General features: G+C 29.6%; 4 protein-coding genes across 4 annotated transcripts; 2 read left to right on the top strand and 2 right to left on the bottom strand.

Annotated features, from left to right (window-relative positions):
* Window positions 1-237: 237 nt before the first annotated feature.
* Bm8626 (Uncharacterized protein) lies at window positions 238-2,262 on the top strand (the record flags this gene model as incomplete). Its single annotated transcript, XM_043073190.1, has 2 exons — window positions 238-524; window positions 2,106-2,262. 2 exons carry the CDS (start codon window positions 238-240, stop codon window positions 2,260-2,262), a joined length of 444 nt encoding a protein of 147 aa, XP_042929124.1.
* A 781-nt stretch (window positions 2,263-3,043) lies between these two features.
* Bm8625 (Uncharacterized protein) lies at window positions 3,044-3,464 on the bottom strand (the record flags this gene model as incomplete). Its single annotated transcript, XM_043073189.1, has 2 exons — window positions 3,044-3,211; window positions 3,297-3,464. The coding sequence occupies 2 exons, from the start codon at window positions 3,462-3,464 to the stop codon at window positions 3,044-3,046; spliced, it is 336 nt and encodes a 111-aa protein (XP_042929123.1).
* A 1,391-nt stretch (window positions 3,465-4,855) lies between these two features.
* Bm8624 (Uncharacterized protein) lies at window positions 4,856-5,974 on the top strand (the record flags this gene model as incomplete). The annotated part of the gene is made up of 4 exons (XM_043073188.1): window positions 4,856-4,985; window positions 5,091-5,257; window positions 5,468-5,727; window positions 5,848-5,974. 4 exons carry the CDS (start codon window positions 4,856-4,858, stop codon window positions 5,972-5,974), a joined length of 684 nt encoding a protein of 227 aa, XP_042929122.1.
* Window positions 5,975-6,428: 454 nt separating this feature from the next.
* Window positions 6,429-15,130, bottom strand: Bm8617 (O-fucosylpeptide 3-beta-N-acetylglucosaminyltransferase, putative; the record flags this gene model as incomplete). Its single annotated transcript, XM_043073187.1, has 8 exons — window positions 6,429-6,566; window positions 6,811-6,905; window positions 8,174-8,324; window positions 8,893-9,037; window positions 12,003-12,062; window positions 12,687-12,778; window positions 14,675-14,824; window positions 15,086-15,130. The coding sequence occupies 8 exons, from the start codon at window positions 15,128-15,130 to the stop codon at window positions 6,429-6,431; spliced, it is 876 nt and encodes a 291-aa protein (XP_042929121.1).
* Window positions 15,131-18,174: the final 3,044 nt, after the last annotated feature.

The raw sequence follows: 18,174 nt of genomic DNA, 5'->3' as shown, positions 1-18,174 counted from the left end.
AGTTAGTCACTAATGAATTATGACGGAAGACATTACTTCAGTTTTTTTCAATATGCTATTTTATTAGTGGTGAAGAAGAGGAAACAAATAGATCCTAAAGATTCCGACACGCCATTTTTTTAATTAGGATTTCTTAAAAATGTTTTTCAGGTACGATGCTTATCGCACAGTGATTTCTCCCTAACTTTACAAAATGCAGAAAAGTTACTCCGTGAGGGAAGTTGTTCTCGTCGTTCAATGCTCAATTGTGATTGTTCTACCTGTAAGCCACCCTCTAAATTCTTCCGAAGCCATGAATTGGAATATCAAAACGATGTTACCGTACAGGTGGCATCAACATCGATAAAAGTTGCGGAAACAAGTAGCATGTTGATGAACCTTGATTATGAATCTGCTCAACAATCAGAAGCTACAGCCGAAGAAAAAAAGCTAATAGAGTCCGTGAAAAGTCAGATGACAGGAAAACCTGAAATGGAAACTGCTAATATCGGTCATTGTGGTCATTATGATCCAGTTCTTTTCTCGTTAATTTCATATGTCATACTATTTCATGTTTGTTATTAATTCATTCCTGGCTTACAAACTACCTTATATCTTGCCAAGTAGATCTTACACAGGTATGCATAGGCTAGACTGTTAAAGGACTTCCAAGGTCAAATGGTGTATAAGCATTGGTTAATGATAAGTTCCTGTACGTTCATGATAGTTGAATCCTTATTTATTGTTCATTAAACTTTTACCGCAAATGCAACTAGTATATGACGCAGGTCTCCGCTACCTTTGTTCAGTTATGAAATCAGTAATGAACAGCAAATCATTCCATTCAATTTATGGTAATCTGGTTGGAGTATTAACAGTTCAACCAAAAATTTCAAATGATTTAATGGCAAATTAATTATAATAAAATTATTTGTGTTAAACTTTTGCAAAACGATACTTTCAAAATGGTCACAAATTTTTCGAACGACTTTAATTTCATATTTATTTCAATAGAGGCACCAGTTTCCATTTACATTATACAATTTCCTTTAGCGCTTCTTCTAGCAAAGTCACTGCCAAGCATCAAAACATGTTATAAATACCGGAAGTCGTGCGAACACGTTAAAAGAGATGTAAGATCCAAATGTTTCAAATTACCGACACTTCTATTTGAAATCAGAATTTGTTTAAATGCACAAGTTTGCTGATATAATTTTGATGAGAAATATAATGTATGAAATGATAAGATAGTTCGAATCAATTCTTAAAGATATTGCACATTATATTGGCTTACTAAAACGATGCATAAAATTTCGAGACGAATTTTTTATGTCGATGTTTCCACTAATTTCTAATTATAAAATCCTTTTTCAATTTTATCATTCAATTACTACTTCCATATTACGAGGAATCATATCAGTAATAATTCGTAGAAATGTGATCAAAAAAGCACTCAGAAACTATAATTTGCAACATTAATTATCCAAAAATTCTCGTCAATTTAGATAACCCAACTCTTTACAAAATGTTCACAACCAACGTTACTGCCATGACGTCCGAGGGATTTGACGTGACGATCCTCTCACCAACAATAAATGCAATATGTAAAAGGAAATGAAAGCTATACAGAAAGAATAGTAAGCTAAAAAGATTCACGAAATCATTTATTCATATTTTATGTTACAACTACCTTCGTTCACTTTAACCTTCTTTACAAAGAGTCGTAAAAAACTTCCTATTACAATAATTTATTGGAGCAAAACTGATCCGTAAACAGCTGAATCAGTTCTCTCAGGGCGAAATGACTAAATTCATTACTTCCTCATACAATCTTCCTTCAGTGCACACAGACTATACCCGAAAGGAAAAGGAAAGATACATTAGTAAGTGAAATTTGAAAGAATTTTTCATGGTGCGGAAAGTCATGATGCATTCTCTATTTTTGAGGTGCATATGACTCCAATGTGGCCTGAAAGACTAGCAGGTTTCAATAAAGTGTGCCCATGGGTAAAATGGACTCATTTGCTTTAAGGCAACTCATTCCGAGAGAAAAAATGTGACCCGGGCAAATGGAACTCATTAGCCTTGCAAAGTCACAAGTCTACAAGGAAGATACAATAAATAAGCCCACAACATGAGGATTTCGCTGCCACAATTACGCTTGCTAGGCCCGCTAGAGATAAACCACAACTTAGGATGTGGCCAGTTTCGTGTGCGATCGACCCAAAGGATATACTCGGTTTCACAAATTCAGTAGCGACAGGTGGAGGCAAAAGTACGTAAAACTCGCATTGAGAGCTGCGTATAATTATTCTAGGAGATTATTTTTCAAAACTATTTCAATTTTTTGCTTCATCGATCGATTAAAATATGCTACTTTGGAAATACAAGTGGAAATGACATAAATCACTCTCCAATCACAATGAGTTAAGTGAAATTCCGAAATGTTCCGTGTGATCCTTCCAGTAATTCTTAAAAGCTAACCACAGCCCATAATACCTAAGATGGTCCATAAGATGTTTGGGAAATGAAGTAAGTGCAAACCGGCTAGTTCGCAACAGAAATACGGATAGACTAACACCGAATTCAGGAATACTGCCCGTTTTTAACACTGAACCACATTAAGTAGTTCGTTTTCAATTATGCGCTAAATTGCTGTGAGAAGTGCCACACCCCATTACGACGTTAAAATAGTGAGAGAACCACAATGAGTTAAATGAAACTTCGAAATGTGATATGCGATCCTTCCAGTAATTCGTAAAGGGGATATAATGGAAGAGATTAGCAACAGCCCATAATACCTAAGATTAGCTATAAAATGTTCGAGAAATAAAATAGAGAGAAACCAAACCGGCTACTTCGCAACAGAAATTACTGAGAGATTAATACCAAATTTAGAAATGAGTTCACAAAATTTCACCGAAGGAAAAAACTGCTGGATAGAGAAATTGTAACATTATTTATCATAAACAATATTTTAGTAGCACTTACAATTTCAGGTATGCTTAAAAAGAAATGTTTAGATTTACAAAAAAGGGAAACCCATGAAACAAATAAAGGGTAACTACTGATGATTTTGTGCATCCCCTGCATTCGTTGCATCCGCTGCGTTCGTTGCATCCGCTCGTGCTAATCCGTTCGCCTCCGCTTCGCCGTTAAATGCGTACAACTCATGCAGGAATTCTTCAATTTCTTCATCCGAATCACTACCATCCGACTGATTTTGCTGCATCTAAAATTAAGTTTTCGGAATAAATCTCAATTTTCCATGCAAATTCTGATTTCTAGCACTTAAATTTTTTTTTAAAATGACTTACGTTTTCCGGTGTTTCTTGGTTATTCGGTACATCCATTCTGGCGCGTTGCTCAAACTCCGATATCTTTTCTTCAAGCTCTTCGTTTTTCACATCAATTTCAACAATGTGTTGCTGAATAGTTTCAAGCAAGGACGGTATTGAGTTAAAACCGAAGTTTTCGAATGCCATCTTAAACTGAAGAAGCCATCACGTCTTTCTTTCATAATTCTTCCAAATTAATTCCAAGAAGAAATTTGTTACTTTCTTAAGTTACAAATACCACTAATACTTCTTCAGAAAATAAATCAAACAACGATGTTATCCTCTAGAATTGTCCAGCAAAGCAGTTGCTAAGGAATGTGTTGTCAAATTTGATAAGTTCGGAAAAGAATGAGTGGAACTTAGTCTAAGTTGGATTTAGGCGGCGATACATAAAGGACTACTCAATCACATGAAAAGATGAAAATTTGATGTAAAGCGATATAAACCACAGAAAAGCTCTCTTAGACTTCAACCATTTCTACCCAGATCTAATGAACAACCAGATGGCGGGCAAATTTTGAACTCTCTATTCTCAATAAATCCCACTTCATCTCCCCTTTTCACTTCCTCAATAAATACTTTTATTTACACGCAAACCATTTACTTGACAACTCGAAACCCACGTGAGATGAAACAAAAGAAAGACAATTTGAAAAGACACCCACCTCACTCACCGAGAAAATAATGAAGTGAATGACTACTGGAGCTTGTTATATACTATTCTAAGAAGACGGAACATATGCAAATTTTCATTGAGTAATCTGTTTTGTTTCCTAATTTGATTGTTACCCGAATACTTGCCCACCCCCCTTTGTGGCTTTTCCTGCCCAAAAGATTTTCTTGTATTTACCGGGATGAAATGACCTGTCGGAGTGTGTGCACGTATTTTAGCATTAATATTGGCAGAATGATTCGTTTGCTCGCTAATTTCTTCACATGAGTTCTCAAATGAGACTTTTTTAATTGATCATTAATATGAAATTAAATAGATGGCACATATAAAGAAGAAAAGTAATTTGCTGAGGTAAGAAAGAAGTCTTGAAAAAGTCAAAATTTGCATATGTTCCAGAAGTTTCTCCCTGACTATTTCCGCAGCTTCATGGAGTACTGTATAAAAAGGCTCTCACAGTTGTTCTTTTCATCTCAGTTATTTTTGCTGCGCTCGAACTCTCTCTCCAAGGCGCTTTTCGTTTCGTACCGCGTGGTCTCAGGGTGTTTAGGGGTTATAGAGCTTCAAGATGTTACAAGAAATAGTCGGACGCTTATGCTACACACACACACACACATACATTTACCCACGTACATGCCATGCCCAAACTGAACACATGCACACACACATACACTTACCCACGTATATGCCCACACACACACACACATCTCATTCATTTTGAAACTTCTAGACAATATAGAGATAATATTCCATTTGATTCACTTCCTAAGCATTAATTATTGGCGGCATTTGTAACCGGAAAAAGTAGCCAGCTTATGGGATCAAATTGTGAGAGTTATAAGAAGTAATTTAATGATATTTATTTAGAATGGCATCTGAAAACAATACGGGGAGCAATCGCGACGATCAGAATGCTACACAAATTCAACCAATGAAGAAATGGAAATCCGTTTCCGACATTTATGAACCAAGAAGACTCACAGTAACTCTCAGTGAAGGTTAATTTACAATTATGTTTTCTTTACCTTCAACTGAAGTGTGATAACTTTTCTCATTTTACCATAATTGTTCTTAAGTACTGCTTCATTTGCTGAAAAATTTAGGCACACTATCGCTTCCGCATCGCCTTGTTTGCAACGAAACTATCGGAGTTTTGGAGGAGAACGAAAAACTTAAGGCAGAATTATTTAACTTGAAGATACAACTGCTGTTGGTTAGAAAAAAATACCCATTAATGCTGGACGGAAACGGAAAAAATATGACCAAAAAAGTAATTCATACTGATTTGCTACCCATTCCTGATTATTTGCTGTTTTGAAGGAAGAGGAAGACGGAAAAGCAGGCTTATTAAAGTTGTCTTGAAAGCTGTTGATACTACTTTTTTAAAAAAAAACGTTACTTTTTCTCAAGTGCATTTAATATTGAAGCATTTTGTAAAGAAGAAAAAAACCTGTCCATAATTTTCTCTTTGATATTTCAGTATATAGATGCAATGATCGAACTGAACAATGCGAGAAATGAACGAATCAGACTGGAAAAAATGTGTTACGCACATGAGAAAAAGCTCAATGAACAAAGACGGAAAATGCGACGTGAACGAATCATTCACAAAAAGGAACGCAGAAATCTACTTAAGCAAAAGGGAATACTTAAATCGAAACTGAAAAATACCCTCCAGAAGTTGCTTGAATTAGATGACAAATATGATAAGCACATGTCGCCGATACCGAACAAGGACACGTAGGTTCAAAAACTAAAGTAGCCTTATCATTTATTGCTATTTGCTAAGGTCCATTTGAACTTTTTTTCTTACATCAAAAAGCTGTAGTTGGCGTTCACTAATTATTCCAAATATTACAGAAAAACCGAAGAATTGAAATTGCGATTGTCGCTTACTAATCTTATTTTGGAGGAGGGGAATCTAACACCCTGTGAGATAACTGAACAAACTGGGAAAGACGAAGATGAGCAAGAAGAAGGATCATAAAGAATCAGGTTTAATTTCTTTTATCAGTGCGATATCATTGTCCTGAAATGCGCAAAATTTAATTAAATATAAAGTAAATTACAGAAGAGTATTTGAATTGATTTTAAAATGAGCCAAATGCTATCATAAAGATTTTATATACAGAGTAAGATATTGAAATTGTCATTAGACGGGATGTTACAATTTCTCTTACCATAGTACTTTCACAATTTTCCGCATTTAAAGAACAGAGAAGTATTTATGAAATGAACAATGATATTTTCAAATTCATAATGCTGTGTTCTTCCTTGCTTAATAAAATTATATAAATGATATTGTCAAAGTGATGAAGACTGCATCGTTTATTTCTGATCAAATATGTTGCTGTCGTATGATTGCTACTTTTGCTATTGTCACTTCTACCATCGGAAATGATCGAAATTCTGCTTGAAGTATTGCTTCATCACAGCAAATATCACCGCTGACAATGTTTGCGGTATAGGAAACAATGAAGTGAGCGGAATCTTCGTGGATCATCTTCCACAATGTATTCTTCCGGTACGCGGACAACATTCTTCACTATTCTCGGTCGTCCACCGGCACTGAAGCTAATCTGAAAGAGTTTCTCATGCTGCTACAACGCAATCTGGAACGTTATCATTCGAAATGACGCCCCTTCATAATTAATTTGTTTCCAGTACTCTAGAAAAATTAGAGGAAGAATTAGTTGATGCAAATCATTATTTCGAATGATAACTTTCCAGGTTGCGTTAGCAGCATTCATGCAAACCATTATTCATGCAAATGGTTTGCATGAATAAGCTGTCATGTAAAAATTACTTATCATTGAATTTTACCTGTTTATGAATATCATCCCTATTGATTTCGTTCAAATCTTCTAGATGTGAATGAAATTTATCCAGTACAGTCAGTTTTACTTTCAAAAGGTGCTCTGAAATAATCGTTCTTGAAGAATTATTTAATAAAACCTGAAAAAAAAAAAGGTGGATGTGTTATAAAAGAAATGCATAGTTTAAAAAATAACATTTCAAATGATGGAATTTCAAATTAAAACCTTCGTAATGAACTTCCACTTCATTGTTTAATATTTAAAAAAGTTTTTCAAGATTTTTTTTTTTTACACTGACTAAATGGATTCTAATTGTGGAAAGAATAATATGTTATAATAAAGATAAACATTCTGCAAATGGTTTGCATGAATAATTGCACAAAAATCTTGTATCTTTACGCGCATCTAAATAGTCTTACTTGACTTTCAAATTTTTTCCGTCCATAAATAAAGATATTTAACAAGAAAAAAAGGACAATATATAATTGATAAAAATTTTTATGAATGAGAGCATACTATGAAGTGGTATAAGCGTAGTTAGTCGATCTCTTTCTTCTTTTCATTTTTGGTAGGAAAAATATTATGAGAAGACGGAAATTAAATTCTTCCTCAAAACGTGCTATGTGTTCCACTTCAATAATTTTGACTTATGAACTGGAAAAATGACATAAATTTTTTGAAATATTCACCACTTTAGTGAATTAACCATCTAAAGATGAAGTTTAAAAAAAGAAGAGAGGTAAGAGATGAAAGTGGAAGGAGGAAAGAGGGGGGGGGGGGGAGAAAAACAGAAAAAGGAAGAATAAGTATTCCGGAATAGTTTTGAATGTTGCGATTGAAATAATTTTGCGAACATTTTGTGTGATTATTCTCAATCAAATTATTTTTATACTTCATGTGATCATATAAAAATGATGAATGAACTGCATTCAATAATTCATTATTAAACAGTTTGTTGTAAAAAAATTTTTGTCGAAAACTTTGTTATATATTCGATGGAAGTATTAACTTAGTGGAGTATTAAATTGCCAATTAAAGAACAAAATGACATCTGGCAAACTTGCAGTGCCAGAAAGTAACCGAGTATTAGAAAGTTTCTTTTTTTTTTGTTTTAGAAATTCGCAGTATTAGAAAGTATCTTACAGATATTTCAGGTATGTTACAAAGGTTCCAATGTACGAGACGTGAGTTAGCTAAAAGATTAAGTAATAAATGTTTTAGTTTTGACAGACTGAATTTATTTAATTCTCCTAGTGAAAAATGAATATATTAATGATAAGGATATACTCTTACTCTTATTCATAAGTTTGAATTTTAAATTACAGATGAATAATAAAACAGCCAAATTGCTAAATGTTACAAAAGCTAACCAATAAGGTAACCCAAGCTAACATCATCAGGTAATCGGAGAAGTTCACCAAGCTCTTCAAAACCACCGTTACGAACATATGAACTCATTTTTGCAAGTAATGATTTCGAGAGGCAAAAACCGGCACCACCTGTTGCAAACCAAAACGTTGGCTGTAATAATCTATTTTACTTGAATTTCATCAATCATTTCAATTTTTCATAGTTGAAAACTTTCGAAAAACACAAAGATGAGTAGTTAGATAACAAATTTGAAAAAAGGATCAGAAAAGACGAAAAATATAAAAGCCAGAAAAAGAATGTGTCACGGAAAATTAATTTACATATTAAAGTCAGAACTTTGAAATTAGCATTAGCTATTTCGTTTCTCCTATATCTCGCTTAGCAAGAAATTTTTCTTTCAAAATGAACTTTGGATTTCTTGTAAAAACTAGCAGTGCTATTTATGCAGTTAATCTTAAGATAAGATCAAATTACCCAAGGTATGCACGAAAATTTTTAAAACTTTATAAAGAAATAAATAGCAAAAAGAAGAGAGAAACAAATGGCTTATCTTTTGTAGATAGAATTAGTAACTAATCTGTTTTCTAATTATCTTACTGAATATAAAATGAGCATTAGAGAAAATAATGGTAATAATAAATTTGAAAAAAAAAAAAAAAAAAAAAAAACAACTAAAATTGTGTAATTGATTGAATTAAAAAAAAAAAAAAATGCATACTTTTTCAGGAATGGAATCGATACCAACTGGTCCTACTGTTGATGGCCTTCCCAGATACCAATCCCGTTTTGGATCAAGTTTCTTCAAAACGCGTACTAATTCCGCAATATTTACGTAATTGTCATCGTCAAAATGACAAGCCCATCTGAAAATAATCACATTACAATATGAGGATGATTAGAAATAATTGAGTGAAATTAAAAAGAAAAAAGAGTCAAAATTTCCAAAATTTCTAGAAAAAAGAAGCGAGAAATTAAAGACAGTGACAATTTGATAATTTCAACGATTTTCAAAAGAATTTTTAGTGATATAAAAAACTGATATTTACTTAGCTAATATTTATATGCTTTATTATTATTATTACTTTGCCATTTGCACTATCTGAAGGTAAAAATCTAAAACATTATGCATATGATAAAATGAAATAAGCCTTTCAAAAATGTCAAAAAAATTCAATGATTCCTAAATGGGAAAGAATTGATGAAGTGATGATGAATAGTAAAGATCTGTTCATAAAATTCATCCTGTGATAGCATTTTATCTTTGTTGTTTTATGTGCAGATAAAGGCAATCGTAAAATCGGCATAATTATTGGAACAGTAGCAGTAGTATAACGATAATTGCAGAAGGTTAAAGGTTACAATTTATGATATTTTTTACAATGATGATCACGGGGTGCGCAATCCTACACCTTTTTGTCTTCATCCAATTGTGATAAACAACTTTTCCACCAACCATTGATGCAAAGTAATAATTTTGATTGTAGAGTAAATAATATGGATTCCAGATATTTGTCGTTGAAAATTGCATCATAAACCTCGAAAAGTGATAAACCAAAAGGATATTTACTATTTTCATAATTCTTTCCTTCTATCATTCGCATTTCGTTTATTTTTATTGTTTCTTCCTTTTATTCATTTGTTAATTTAACTAATCAATGATTGCATGTATCAGCTAGCTAAGATCAGATAAGTACATCACAGTGATAACTTTATGAAATTTTCAAAAAAAAAAAAAAAAAATTTCACTCGAAAGAAAAAAAGAATTTCTTTTTTTTTTTTTCTTTTATAATTGAAATAAAAATATCTAAAAGGAATTTCCTACTTTTTTTTCCTTTATTTAAACTAATAGAATCATTCTTTTTTTCTTCCTGATTATATGTTATCGCATCAGTAATCTCTCTATTTTGCCTTAGTCTAACTGTTATCTCCTATCATTCCAAAAATTTTTTCTCGCAAAACAAAAGGAAAGAAAATATGTGTGAAAGAAATTTAAGACAGGAAAAATGCGGTAGGTCGTATTTGGCAGAGGTTGAAGAAGTGCGGCATTAGTTTGAACATCAAAAAAGAGAAAGGGACCTGAAAGGTTGAGAGAAAGGATAAAAGAAGGGAAAATGAAGGATGTGAGAAAAAAGGGTAAGTCTGAGGTAAAAGAAAAGGAATCACATGGAAATAAATTACTATCACTGCATCGATCACACGGACAGCTAGGAGGGCCAAATAGGTAGTTATCGCTAGAAAGAATACTAATTATCATCCTATAATTACAGATGACTTCGTCATCACGAAACGTTTTTTCTTGACAAGATTCTCCATTTTGAATTTAATTCTTTTTTTTTTCTAATATCAATTAAATTGGATATTGGAAGTATTTCCTCAATTCTGTAGATTTTAATATAGCATTTGAAACTTTAACTCAATTCATGAATCTCATACGATCTGTTAAGGACGATTTGTAACTTGTGAGATTCGCCGGATTTATCAGACTGATCAGGATTGCATATGTTATTCGGTATATCAGGATTCGGTAAATTAAGGTGATAATTTACGAAGGCTATATAGATGTAGAGCATTTTCAGTGTTTGAAAACCTCCCTTGGATACCATCCAAGGGAGTAAAGAGATTTGAGGTACATATAGGTTGCAGACCATTTGCATTATGTTATTGGCATGTGTCGCTACGGGATGTGACAGGTCATCATCGCTAATATATAATGTAAGCCGCTTCTTACATAACTGGAGCAAAAATTACCTCTGTACCATTAACCTTTGACCCTTCTGCAAATAAAAAAAAACGAAGAAAAAAAAGTTGCAATAAAGGAAGGTAAAACTAAAAAACCTCTTGCTATAATTGTAAACATAAAACATATTGATGATATTTTTGAATTGAGAACTTTCAATTTAATAAATAATCAACCCAAATGATTGTTGTGAATTGTCTTCTCTCTCTCTTCTCTTCTTTTTTTGTTTAATTTCATTTATTTTTAATTATTAGTCATGTATACATATGCTAATTATTTTTGAATCATATTATTTTACACATATCTGTAAATTAATAGATCAAAATCAATCATAATTTAAAATACATAACCAAATTTAATTCTTATTTTGCTATATTAAATTTTGTTTTTTTATATAGTCTAGTGTGAATGGAACTCCAGCAAAACTTATCCAATTTAAGTTATTTAAATAAGGCACATATATGCTACTAAGATTTATTTCACTTTTTCATGCGTGTATAATGCGTTCCTGAATAACGGAAACGTCTTTTTTTTTTCCTGATCATACACTAGAAAATGATAAAAGACATATTACTTAATGAAAGGTTGTGAAACACATAAGAACAATTAAGTGGGAAGTTAATAATTAAATACATTAACCATTTAATCTTCGAAATTTCAATTTGAACGAATTTAGTCTATCTAGCAGCTGAATCTGTTAAAATTTTTAGAAATTTAAGAAAAATGCAACAAATTTTTGCTAATAATACTATAAATTACTAATATTTTTGGAAAGAAATGTTAAAAATATTATCTAATTTCTAATGAAAAACAATGTTATTTGATGGATAAAAAGAGAAACAATTAAAAATATGTAAAGAAAGAAGAAAGTAAAGAGAGGAAAAGAAAGAAAAAGGAGTGCTAAAAAGAAAAAAAGTAGATAATATGACCTTGAATAAATCATTTTGAAAAAAATAAATTGATAGAGGAAACGGTGATTAGAAAAGGTAGGAAAAGATATTGAATGATTAGCACATCAAAATGCATCATAAACACAATATTTTTTTTTAAAAAAAAAAAAAAAAAAAAAGAAAAAAAAAAAAGATGAAGACCTTGTTTTCTGCGTCAGGAATAGCTCCAATTCGGCATTCATTTTGCAACAAAGACCTTCCCTAAATAACAAATTAATTTCTTTTTTCTTTTTTTGATATCAATTAATTCGTAGTTTTTTCTTTTTTTTTATTAAATCATTTTCTTTTTCCTTTCCTTCTTACTATTTTCTCTTTTTTATTTTCCACTTTTTGTAAAAAAAAAAGGAAATGTAAAGCGATAACCATATGGTTATGGATATATTAAAGTGGTACATATTTCAATTTATAATTTCCATTATTAAAGCTAATATGTTATAATTTGATAACCATCCAAAACACATGTTTTCTTTTTTTTTTGAAACAGAAAGGAAGAAAAGGAAAACAAGTCTCTACTAATTTAAAATTTCCAAAAAAAAAAAAAAAAAAAAGAAATTAAACCGCAATTTAAACTGTATTAAGCAATTGCGTATAATCGAAGAAAAAAAAAAAAGGAATCGCAGAAATTTTATAATACATAGAAGACAAAAGTTAATTAATTTTAAATTGCTTTATCAAAAATAAGTGCAAACTGATAAATGATAACACAGTTCATCAATGTTATTTTTGAAGTGAAAAAATTAGTCCAAAATTGATTATGTAAATACTAATCTACAAATTTAAAAAATATTTACCTAAACTAACAACGATAAAAATGAATAACAATACCTGGTATGCCCGTTGCTACAATCACTAACAATTAATTTTCCACCAGTTATCTCGTTTAATTTTGCATCTGGTGTATCAGTTACGAAATATATCTGAAATTCACCATATTAATCAGTAATTTGTAAAGTTTTTTTTTTTTTAGAAAGTTTAAAAGCTATTTAAAATTATGTGAAATACTTGGATAATTACTAGTTCTAACAATTATTACAAACTAACAATATCAGAATTTAGCAGTCTCCTCGATGACATGATGAAATTTCACGGAGTCAATTAAAAAGTTCACGATTTATATATCTATTTTATCTAATTTACTTATCGTTTTGAACTGATCATTGTTTCGTATCATACGGATTAAAAAATTCATCAATTACCACTAAAATGATTAATCAGAGATAAGTGTTGAATAAATTAAGTATATAACTTGTTAACCAGATCTAAGTTGTATCGATATCTTTTTATGCTATTTTATTTCATCTTATGATACGGAACGGTGATCAGTTAAAATAGACATAAATCCGGGGTTCATCAATAAACCGTCTTTTTTTCCTTTTTTTTTTTCGTGTGACACTCAGTCGAGTCATCGAGGGAAAATGCAGAATGATTTGGGAATTTATTGCTAAATTCTGATATTACCAGTTCTAGTGGTAAAGTTAAAGTCGATGATAATAATTACTGAAACTAGCAATAATTTAAATATTTTATGCTGAAATTGGCAATGAGAGATGCTAAATTTTACTTTTATATTTTAATATACTAATGGAAAAAAAGCTAAAAATTTTTTCCATTATAATTATCGTTATTATAATTTTAACGATGAATACTTTGTGAACTCAGAATTACGATTAGAAAGAATAGCATTTTCAATAATTTTATTACAGTTTCTTTTAGTATAAAAATCCTTGAAAATTCTCGAGTTCAGTTTAAAACCGTACTCACAAGAAAATGAAATTAAGCCAAAATATTGAAATTTCAAAATGGAAAGTAGTGGCAAAAAAATAATGCAATAAACTTTTGTTACAATTTTGAGGACTTTGCAAATTTAAGAATGATAAATGGTGCATTGTGTACAGGATAAGCTAAGACAAGAAGTAAACAGTCAAGATTTGAATAATGATCTCTGACAGTTATTGACAATTCTGATTCATTCTATAAATCTTTTGTTTCCTATGACTTTTGACATCTTCCACTTTTTTTTTTTTGGATTATTTTTAGCTTTTCACTTTTCTTTTTTGGCTTTACCATTTAAAAAATGAACATATTTTTGGTTTTTTTCGGAAAGACTGAAAGTATATATATATATATGATATCACAAACGGTAATTCTATCTTGAAAAAATTGCAGTTAAAAGATGCATATATATAAACGACTCACCAATTATCTCAAAAGAAATAAATAATTGCAAATTATTAATTCAAAAAAAAAAAAAAATCCATAATTAAGAAGAAATTTTCTCTAATAATGAAAGAATAAACTTATTTATAATTTTGTTTAATTTCAAAATTTTGCCGGTTTTTACTCCCAAGCTTTTTTTATATTAAAGTAGAAAAATATGAAGGTTAACCTAAGTACTCACTTGCATCATTCATACAAATTTTTAAATTTGACTAAATTATAAAAAATTTGATAAAAAAAAGCAAGGAACTGACCTGTTAATATTATTCATTCCTATTTACCTATGAAAGATTAAATTTGTAAATGGAATATTTGAGAAAGAAATTGACTGTCAATAATTAAATTATTACCTATCTATTGTATGTTTAACTAAAGTATTTTATTTTGAGTGTTAGGATTATTACTTCTTTGCTGATAAATGTTCCACTAATATTCCATAATGATTTGCATCATAATATAATGAAATTTAAAGTGAGATTTAAAAAAAAAAAAAACTCATTGCTCGGATGATAAATTCATAAACAACTTATAATATCAATAATAATTAATTGAATCACATTTAATTTAATTGTAAATAAAAAAAGAAAAAAACGAGCATTGTTAGGTGCTAATTGAAACCATGTATCAATTATGTCACGTATGCGACTCTCATGAAATTTTAATGTTGTTTTTACAGCAATCACTAAACCATCCAAATCACTGGTTGTTGGCACATACTCTATTTGGCTACCGTGATGGCCAAATCCCTAAAAATCCATGAAATAAAATATTAAATCAAATAATTATAAGAATAAAAAAACTTAAAATATTAAACATTTTAAAAGTTTTCATCGCCTATTATTATTAATCAATAAAATTTAAAAAGAAAAAAATACTTAAGGAAACTATTAAAATTTTTCAAACTACCAATACACAGCAAATAATGCAAACGTTATATTGCTAAAAAAAAAAAAAAAAAAAACAAATTTCTCATCCACTCAAATTATTTTAACAATTCAATCTCTTACCTTATCAACTAATAAATATACCAATATGATAGCTAACAATGCCATAATAAGATAAATTGTGTGTTTAGTTATCCGCATGCATCAAACATTTGGATTAGCTAAATGAAAATAATTATAAATGAAAGCAAAAAAAAAAAGCGAATGCTTGATGACACACATATCACAGCAACAGTACCGGTACTAAGCTTTCTTCAAGTCTTTCCTCTATCCATCCGTACTGCTTATTTATGTCTAATGTCTGTTGATGATGATGATGGCTGAAAGGGTGTCGAAAAATGATGATACGATGATCGTTCCGTCTTTCCGATCGCTATAAAAGTAGACCACGCCTTTTGGCAGAATGAACAATTTCTTCTCATTGATGAGAAAAGCAGTAGCACCGATATGGCATCGATGAAAGTTTTTTGGATTGTCGCGATTTGTTGCTGGATAAAGAGTCAATTTTACGTCAATTGTCAGATTATGAGATTAGCATAAGTCGTTAATGATAAGCAATTATAATGAATGCAAATGATAGTATCAGCGAATTTGATTACTGATAATGACAAAAAGGAATATTATTGATGAGTACAAATGATGACAATTAATGCAATAATTTCCTCCAACTGTGGTATTACAGTGTTATTGTTAACTAGTAAAACTGTTGATAGTGATAACAACAATAATTAACATTTTAGAGAAGTAATGATAAAAGCAGTACTGCTTTGCTATTAGTCAATTCTATGATAAGAATGATAACTTATTAATAAATTATGTCTAATATTGTTGTTTTTGTTGTTACTATCCGCTATGATCAAAATGTTTGCTTAAATATTTCTCGCAGCCATTTAATATTAACAGAAAAAGTATAGCTTTTTAAAGTTTCGAAATAAGAAAATTACGTTATGAAAATTATTTTACAAATTGTTACATTTACAATTGGATCAGAAACAGTAATCTCCAAATCTCTGATAAATTAAATTGGCATTTCTGGTGGTTTATGGCTGCTCATAATTTCTATCGAACTAATAATTATCAGTAAAATGATAAAATATCTTTCTTCGTTTGATCCTTTAATTTAGCTTTTTCAAAGAAATACATAAGTTGCAAGTGATAACATTTTTTTATTGTAATAGCTCAAACAATGTTAAATTATATTAATTTGTGTAAGTACTGACAATAAACTAACTTTTATGATATAAAGAAAAGGATGATAATAATGACAATGATAGTATTGATGAGCAAAAGTAAAATAAAATGACAATAATGTAAAAAGAGTAATGATAATAGCGATACGGTAATAATAATAATAATAATGGTGATAAAGTTATTGAAAGTTATTGATAAAATTTTACACAAACTTATGAAAACAAAGCATTTTTTTTTAATCAATAATGCATTATTTTTACACAATTCGAATAAAAAAAAAAAAAAAATGTTTTTTCTTTTCCAGCGTTAGTTGGAAAATATATGAATACAACGTGTAAAAGTTTCACAAACGATGTCTATGATTAACGATGATTTAAAGAAGTTTTATAATTTGATCTATGAATTTAACTGAATTTAAGATTTGTCCAATCCAAATATTATAAAAATTCCCCTTGATATAATAAACAACAATATTCCAATTTTATTTTCCACATTTTTTCGTTATTAATTCAATTAACAATGAAATTTACTAAGTATTTAAATAAAATCTATTAAAAAAAAGATTCAAACTTATCTTTCAAGTTTCAAATCTTAAATATTGTATTTAATTTTTCATTACATTAATAAATTTCGTGATCAATCGATAAATTGTAAACTGATCTAAAATTTGTAAAATATTTGACCTACTGCAAATGTTAGAAACTATAAAACAATACTGTAATTAGTTCTAAAAACGAAATGTCAATTAATTGATTAATTAAATTTTAAGTTATAAACAGTAAATTGTGAAGTTTCTCTCTCTCTCTCTCTTTTTTTTTTCTTCTCTTCATCTTTTATTGTTTGATCAAATCAATACCTTTTTAAGCATTTTCCTATTCCGGCAATAACAAATGACCAAATAAGTAAGTCCATTAACAACTATGTCAACACTCAGAAAAAATAGAAAATAAAGTCGTTTGCTGCATGGTGGGAAAAATATTGCACCAATTCATCATTCACTATGAAACGATACTAATTGAATGAATCCATGGGAAAAATGAAGTTGTCAAAAAAAAAAGTAAAAAATAAAAAAAAAAAAAAAAGGGAGAAGAGAAGAAAGGAAGAGGATATCCTGGGAAATGACATAAGTTAATGTGAAAAGAAAGGAAAAAAAAAAAAGGACAGAAAGAAATGATTGAAACATTTTTATTCTCTAACTGTTTTTTTTTTTTTTTTTTCCATATATTTCATAATTTCTCATCAGTGATTATACTGTTAATTTATCTATTTTCGGAGAGAAAAAAAGATTACAATATTATCAATTTAATTGAGTATTTTATAAAATTTGATTTGATCACATTGTATAAATGATAATGATTAGGTGATATCAGATAATGGAATTATATAACATATAGCATATTCCAAAGATTTTGAATGATCTAAATCAGTTGAAAATTCTTTAGCATCAAATTAAAGTATTAACAAAGTTAGTGGATTAATTAGCAAAATTAATAAGTAAGTATTTTAGGAATTATCATTGTAAAAGTTAGTGCAAGAAATTGATTCCACTATATCGGCAATGCATAAAAAGATTTGATCATTCCAAAATAAAATATTGTAATAACTTAATAATTTATATAGCGAGCAAAGGATGAAAATTATTTACGTAAGTTTAAAATGCAATAAATTTCATTTATATCATTAGTGCAATCCAACTTTTATCACTTATCATCTCTTCGAAGGAGCGTATTTTGTCTGACAAAAGCTCAGTCGTTTCCTTTCAACTTTTTTCATCTTCTTTCAATCTTCATATCTTTTATTCAAATTATCACAAAAATTTTAAAGCTTATTTGCTGAAATGTAATTAAATAGGTAGCAAACTATTAAATTTTATAGCGGTAAAACAAAAAAGAAAGAAAGAAAGAAAACCAAGTTTTATTCACAGTTATCAGAAAGATTCTGTTTTTTTTTTTTTTATTAAA

Source organism: Brugia malayi (assembly GCF_000002995.4).
Source record: "Brugia malayi strain FR3 genome assembly, contig: Bm_v4_ChrX_scaffold_001, whole genome shotgun sequence".
NCBI lineage: Eukaryota > Metazoa > Nematoda > Chromadorea > Rhabditida > Onchocercidae > Brugia > Brugia malayi.
This window is presented reverse-complemented; position numbering and strand designations above follow the sequence as displayed.